At 41.0% G+C, this 7,591-nt stretch overlaps 1 protein-coding gene across 2 annotated transcripts; it reads right to left on the reverse strand.

Moving 5' to 3' along the window:
• Positions 1-58: 58 nt before the first annotated feature.
• efcab14 (EF-hand calcium binding domain 14) lies at positions 59-6,831 on the reverse strand. Of its 2 annotated transcripts, none has more exons than XM_088310851.1 (9): positions 6,125-6,831; positions 4,843-4,991; positions 4,603-4,748; positions 4,291-4,389; positions 4,107-4,217; positions 2,378-2,530; positions 2,164-2,257; positions 1,951-2,079; positions 59-1,521 (listed from the first exon to the last, which is right to left on the reverse strand). In XM_088310851.1, the coding sequence occupies exons 1-9, from the start codon at positions 6,298-6,300 to the stop codon at positions 1,349-1,351; spliced, it is 1,230 nt and encodes a 409-aa protein (XP_088166977.1). In that variant the 5' UTR covers positions 6,301-6,831; the 3' UTR covers positions 59-1,348. The 2 variants fall into 2 exon arrangements, with proteins under 2 accessions (XP_088166977.1, XP_088166976.1); XM_088310850.1 differs by having other exon boundaries at positions 2,148-2,257.
• Positions 6,832-7,591: the final 760 nt, after the last annotated feature.

The following is a 7,591-nucleotide window of genomic DNA, read 5'->3' on the forward strand; positions in this document are numbered from 1 at the left end:
TATGGTATGCCCAAAAAAGGAGTAAATCCTCTTTCAAATCAAAGACCACATTCATGCAATCTTTTAACTATTTATTCATTGACGCTCACACACAAAAACACCAATAAAATCTCATAGCAGCATTTTGCTCAGGAATGGGGAAGCAGTCCTCCACAGGCCATACTTGATCAATGAAAACTATGATCAAACAAATGTTTGTTGTGAGCATTTGTGGGTTAGCGTGTCGTAGGCTGACTGCTCCCCCACTCCTGATCAACACCAAAACTTTTGTGGTGGCCCAGGCCATTGCATTCCCAGCAAATTGTCTCAAACTACTTCAGTGTGGTAGACAATTATAGCTTTGTCATAAATAAATGTACATTACATAATAATCAACTTGGAAAGTACAACTTAAAATATACACATTTTGAGCTCAAAATTGTAAAATAAGTCATCCAACACCCTGAACAAAATGAAATGAGAATTTTTTTTTGAAACAGAGGCCATTTTAGAGACAATTCCGTAAAGACATCATTACGCGCCCATAAAATGATTATTTTTAAACAAATGTCAGTGCTTGAACTACCTGTTACACAATGAGCTTGGTGCATCTACCTCAGGGGTGGGGGGCCTTGATTCTATTTTATAAAGACATTCGTGGACCATATTTAATAAATATTGTACAACGATCAAAGAAATGTTCACGATCATATATTCTGAGCATTCCGTGGTAATGAGTTTTTGGGCCCGCGTGCTTTAGGTTGTTGCCCACCCCTGCTCTACTGCATGCTAATAAGCCTCTTTTATTATTGCTACATAAATTCTTAGTGTTGCCAAGTGAACATAGCCCTTCAAATCGTGTTTAATGAAAACAAAACAAAAAAAAAAATCCAGAAAGAAAATGAGGAAAAAATATGCTTATCTATTCGGATACATTAAATATATTAACTGACTGGTGAAGCTCAATCTTCTCAGTTAAGATAGGAAAGTGGCTAAAAACGGGAACAGGTTGGAAGAATCTGCTTTTAGTAGTCAAGTTTGTAGACATTCATAAAAGTCTATAAATACATTTCACACTCGTACCGAGGGAGAGCGCAAAGGGGGTTTGTGGGGCATTTTCATCCCCAAAAATCTCAGCGACTGAATGCTGTGCTGTGGTCAGTGGAGAATGACACCTAGAAGTAGGCGAACATTCTGTAGCTGAGTGGATTCGAGCTCAAGTTGTGGAGCAGGAGCTGGATATCGGACAGAAGTGAAAGAAGACGATCATTTCACACACACAAAAAAGTTGCAGCAATTCCAGAGAGCGTACGGCAGTTCCCGTTGGGCTTCCTTCAATACAGTTCACTGCAGTCCGTGGCTCGCTCGCTCACACCCCAAAAGCGGCTCTCAGCTCCGTCAGGGAGTACCTGTTGTCGCCGTCGCTGTCGAAGCACCTCAGCGCGTGAGCTTTCGGAGCAAACGGACCCAGTTTCTCCCAAAGCTCTTTGTACGTCAGGCTCGCTGGATCGCCATTGACATCCGTGAAGATCTCTTTCAGACCTGGTGCACAACAACAGGTACTGCAATTTTTCGGGAGTTTTTTTTTTTAATAAAAAAAAAAACAACATTTTAATAAATAAAAAAATCCAACATTTACAGCTGTAGCTCACTAATGCTGATGCTAATATTAGCAGCAAATTAGGCAAACAGTTTACCGAGACGACTGTCAAGAAAAATGCAACAAGCCATGTGCTCCCTTTTCGGATGCTCAAGCATCACCGTCGTGTTACCGGGAAGCAAACTATATGCTCGAAAACCATTCGAGCTACGTGGCCGGCCGGATTACAGCTCGGGGCAGTTTTGAGAGGGAAAAAAAAAGTCTCACTTTGATGAACGACTACGTGGATTGAGTTGGAGACGATTTGGATTGGCGGCGTAACCGTGTCTAGTCGACTAATCGTGGCCTCCCTCGCTTCTTATTGTACGCACCTTTCAAGGTGACTCCAGGAAGCAAGCGCCTCTTTTGGCATTTGATGTCGGTATTTCTCTTGGAGCGGTTTGGGGTGAGGAAGCGTGGGCGTCTGCTCGTCTGTGGGCCAGGACTTATTGTGGAGTTGTCTATCAAAAAATAAATAAAATAAAAATAGAGTAACTCAGGTAAAAAGCAGGAAGCAGGTCGATCGTACATTGACAACGCAGCACCTGGTGATGACGTTTTGGTTATGTGCCTCTCGCTCATCTTCTCGATTGTTTGCGGCCCGCTGCTGTTGAGTGGCTGAAATTCAGCGTCTTTCAACTGGAGACATGAGGGGGCAAAAAATAACTTCAAAATTCATAATTCAAAACAAAATCCACATTAGGTAACATGACGGTCAGCATGAACAAATGTCACAAAGCCAACGAAAAAAAAGCTGACGTTTTGTTTGGGACCGTTCTCCAAAGACGATACTCGGCTCTGGAGCTCGGCGACAGTCGATAGGAGAATGCGGATCTGCTCATCGCTCCACGTGTGGTGTTTGGCCTCCGTCTGGTTGGCCTCGCTCACGGCTTTCCTCAGGTCGCTTAAGTCCTGGGCGAACAATCGCACACACACACACATTGTTGCCTTAGCAGGGGTGGCCAAACATTTTGGCCTCAATGGAGCAGATGGATGGAGTGTTTTGGTAACCTCACCTCATTGGAGAAAAAAAATACGTATAGTATATCTCAAAAACAGGTTTTAATTTGAAATGAAAATGAACAAAAGCATTACATCAAAATATCGGTCTTAGAGTGCACCTCCTAGTGGGCACACATCAGAATTACAGAGAAAATAAAACTAACAATGTTTATTCATTTAATTTGCTCAGGTTTGGCGGACCGGATTAAAACATTTAACGGGCCGCATGTGGCCCCCGGGCCGTAGTTTGCCCATCACTGATACAAGGGGTAGCTAAAAGAGGTTCAGAGAATGGCTCGAGAAGGAACCACATATCTAATTCAGGTCTAGAGCTCAGCTTGGAGGGAGGAATCTACAACGTTTTTAGAATTTTGCCAAAGAAATTTCGCCAGAAAAGAAACTTCAAAAGATCAACGTAAAACTAGGGCAGCATCTTCCCGAAAGCGTTAACACTCCAATGTGACATTCCAACTCTGCTTTACATCATGTTAGCTGCCAAGTGACTTTTATTTAAAATAATAAATAAATAAAAAAAAATAATAAAAATAACATCTCACACTCCCCAATGTCATTAGTTATTTACGAGGCACGTCAAACCACTAAACACATCGTCACGATTGAGGCCGTTGTACAAAATGTGTTTTCATCATCTTTTCGTGGGCACATTTTGGATTTTTCTCAAATGTTTGACCTAATTTTTTACTCAGAAAGTAAGCTCCCAAAATAGACGGCTGGGCACTTGTCCCATGTATTATTCATGAAAACGCAAGCGCGATGGCGCAGAGAAACGAGCCCGGTCTTAACCTGGTGTCTTCTGCAATGCAAACGCACATCACGTATGTTGCGTAAGAATACTGTAACACATCAATAAACGTCGTCAGCCTTCGCTTTGGAGCGCAGCCACGGCAAAGTCAATCTGCTGGCAAGTCGGACTCGTGCAAGGCCTCGTTATTAAAAGATTAATAGGCAGAAGGAGGATAACAGCTGCAACAGCTGAGGACTGACAAATAGAGCAGAATGCTTCGCATGGTGCAGTTACACCACCACACTCATAAAATCCTTCGCTCATAATATTTATTACAATGAAATCACACGTTTCTTTGTGTGGAAATAGTTCCGTCGTGGCCAGAAATTTGTATCTGATCTTTTTATAGTAAAATAGTCCAAGAACTATCATAAAATGATGACATTTTAATATGTCATTTTTAAAATTGCAACACATTCAATTACTCATAAAATGTTCTCTTTTTTTTTTTTTGCTATACTGGTATGATTAAGTTTGCTGTCCTTTCCTTGCTAATTGGCTGGGACAAATCACATGATTCTTCTGACTTTTAGTTCGGCATGTGGTGGCATCCATTTTATCTCAAGTTTCAAATAGAGTCGCATTCCGCTGTGACGTCAAGGAAATAAGATCACCAGACAATTCATTAGGGACAGCGGTGAAATCTCTAGAGCTCCACTCCAGGCGACAAAATGAAATTACCGTTGTTGCCTTGAGCTCGTCGTTCGAATTCTTCTGCGTTTCGAGCGCGGTCTGCATCGTCTTCACGTCGTGCTGAACACTTGTTAACGTGCTACCGATCGTAGCCACGCTCTGAAATTGAAACAAAAAAAAAAATCAGTAAGATAAATTAAAAAAAAAAAAAAAATACTTGTTTTTTGTTTACCTTTTGAAGTTCTTCCACTGTAGTGGGCAGGCTGATTAAATCTGAGGCTGATTTCAAATTGGCCTTTAAGTGGTTTACAGCAGAGTCCAGCAAAGTGATCTGCACGAGGACAATGACAATTAAAAATAAATAAATAAATAAAGAGACTAGTACTACCATACAAATTCATATTGCTGTCACTTTCATTTCATTACAAGGGCTGGGGAATTATATTCATCTTGCAGAAAAAAACAAACAAAAAAAAAAAACGAAAATCAGTGTGTGCGCAAGTCTCCTCCCATCGAGTTGGACGATTTTAAGATGACAACGAACCTTTCGATTGATGTTGGTGAGGTTGAACCAGAGTTTGCCCAACCCTTTGTCCCCATTCTCAATGTCATCAAGCTTCTTGTCCTTATTTTTCAGGTCCTCGCTTAGTTTTGGTATTTCACTTGACGATGCCTTTTGGCCGGATTCCACTGGGGGGGAAAAAAAATATTAAAAAATCAATCACAGCAATGTTGAAGGAGTTCAAAGTTAACACAACAACATCTGGATGACAGCGGCTTTTACCGCTGTGCAGATGTTCCTTCATGGAGTCCAGGTCTTCCTTCAAGGCCATCTGCATCCATATGAGTCCAGCGCAAGCCATGACACAGGCGGCGAGGATGATGAAGAGAAACAAAGGGTAGCACACAGAGCAGCATTGACTGTAACTTCGCCTGGAAGCAGACAAAAGCGGCAGCATTAGACACGTTGCAACGCTTCTTGAATTATTCATGGCAAAAGATTTTGTCAGAGGTTTGTTACGCCACGGGGATTGTACGTTTTCATTACATGTTCGAGGATCCATCAACTACAAAGTATTCGAGCCATCTCTCACCTTTATTCTTGGACTAGACACTCTTTCCTCTTGTAATGCTACTTGTTTCTTGTAATATTTAAAAAAATCAATTGCTTTTTTTTTAATTAAGAATTGGTCTGACATTTATTTCTCAAATCATCAACATTTAATTGTCAAATATAACGCCTAATTTAGCAAAATTCAGATTCACACCGCAATCTTCCACTTTCATCTCAGACTTCTTAAAAGCTTGTCTTGCATATAAAGAATATTACTCATGAAACTTTATTAATAAATTTTGTATTATTGTAGATGTGTTCCTCATAAAATTGACCCTTTACTCATGTATACATTTTTAATTGTCATAAAGTCAGACTCCTCGTAAAATTGTACACATTTTCATTTACTCGGCTATTACTTGTTTACAATATTAAAATTCGATTCTCACAAAAGTTTTGATTTAGCATGCAAAATAACGAAATGTTAAGAAACAAAATTACAAATCATTCACACAACTTAGATTTTTTTTCTTGTTACAGTACGACTTAATTCTTCAAAAGAAATAAATATATAAATATTTCTGATATTATAACTTGGTTATCATAATATTATGCCCCTGTTGGGCTCTGTTATAAGGCCTTAAAGTAAATTATTAATCTCTGATTTGAGGGATTCTCCCCTTTTGCATCTGGGAACTTGAAAGATTCTATATAATCACTCCTTAAAATGACCATTTTACTCTTGTAAAATGTGTCACATATTAATTCAGAGCACTACCAAATATTTTTTCTTGCAATAATAAAAAGATAAAGATGTCCTTTAAATCCCACTTAATTCTCAGTTTGCTTCGTTATAAATTATTTTATTTGACTGCTGTCACATACTTATATGATGGTGACTATTGCGATATTGTTTTTACGCAAAGTTCTATTGCAAGGCGTTCGTGTAGTCCAGAATTATTGTTGATTCCAAGGTTGCATGCTACAAACATCATTTTAAGTGAGCACTCACTTGCCAAAGCTCGCTCCGCTGCTCATGCCGTTGAACTCGTCGTCATCTGAGCTGGAGTCCGATTCGGAATCCGGCGGCTCGGTTCGGAGAAGCCGGTGTCCGGAGCACTTCTTCGCCTTCTTTCTCTTGCTGTCCCCGAGTCCGATGAGGGCGTTAAGCTCCTTCCTCTTCTTCATTTTCTTCTGAGGAGTCAGCGAGCCCGCCGCGCTCGATTTAAAGCCTACTAAATCCAACGTTTTGTCCAGCTTGCTGGCTGACTAGCGGTTGAAGCTAAGCTAACGCCAGCGTTTCAAGTACATAAAGAAGCCTAGGGAAATAAACACACCGGACGACGCCGGTTACTTTCTGTCAGACGACTACCGAGTGATTATAACTAACCGAGTAACAGAACGATATTTTTTTTATTAAAACCCCCACTTCAATTAACTTGAACTTGAAAAGCTAGCGCCCGTAAAAGAAAATCCAGCGGATGGCTAACTCGGCTACATGTGACACCTTGCTAACGCCAGGGAGCGCAACTACAAATGGCTAAGGTCGTGATTCAAAGTGACTCGCGCCTGTGACGAGCAATGATGAAAAATAATAGAAACGCCATATTAAACGTCAAAACTCTAATTTGCTGCGGGTGTTTCGAGGTGTCGGTCGGCCTCGCTGCATGTAGCGTATATTGTTTAGATGCGACGTTCCAGTTACATGAAAGGTGATTGGTGGACTGATTAGACTCCAACTTCCTGTTTCTCTTTCTAGTCCCGCCCACCCCCATGCAGCATTTCGTCACGCTCACGTAACTGCCCAACTTTTTTTTTTTGCCAGTGGGACCAATGTTGACTATTTGAGACATGCATTTTTTGCAATATCTGCACTGGACAATGCAAAAATCAGACTGAAAAAAAAAGAGTTATTATTTGTTATTATGTTATCAGCGTGACGATTTGGAAGGCAAACACACTCCGCAACTTTTATAGATCCTGAATGCTCTATATTGTGTAAATATTGACTTTTGCTGCCATGTGGCTGTCTGCAGCAGGTCATCCCCAGCAAGACTCTTGGGCTGAGTGAAGGCGAGAGTCCACTGGCCTTTCGCTCTTTTTCATGGAAATTCCACACCAGCTGACCTGCTTTCTGCGGAGGAAAACTATATTCCTTTTTAACCCCTGCTGCCGCCACCCCTGCCCCTCCCCTCCAACACTCCTGCAGTGAATTACTAACAATAGTCGCCCTGTTTGAAATTCAACACAATAGCCACTGAATGCTCCTGAGCATCTCAGTTTGAGACATGACCCAACTGCTGATGCTTTATGACGCCCAAAAAAAAAAAATCCTCACATAATAATAACATGGTGCCCACAGAGAGCTAATAATATCATAGCTGAGCAGCACTAATGTGTCGGTTCTGCTGCACAAAATTAGGCAGGGTGGGGCGGGGTGTTGGTTATTGTTTTGAAGATTATAGGAGGACAAAATTCA

This window comes from Idiotropiscis lumnitzeri, chromosome 12, assembly GCF_059441095.1.
Source record: "Idiotropiscis lumnitzeri isolate Australia: NSW breed Sydney's pygmy pipehorse chromosome 12, RoL_Ilum_1.0, whole genome shotgun sequence".
Lineage (NCBI taxonomy): Eukaryota > Metazoa > Chordata > Actinopteri > Syngnathiformes > Syngnathidae > Idiotropiscis > Idiotropiscis lumnitzeri.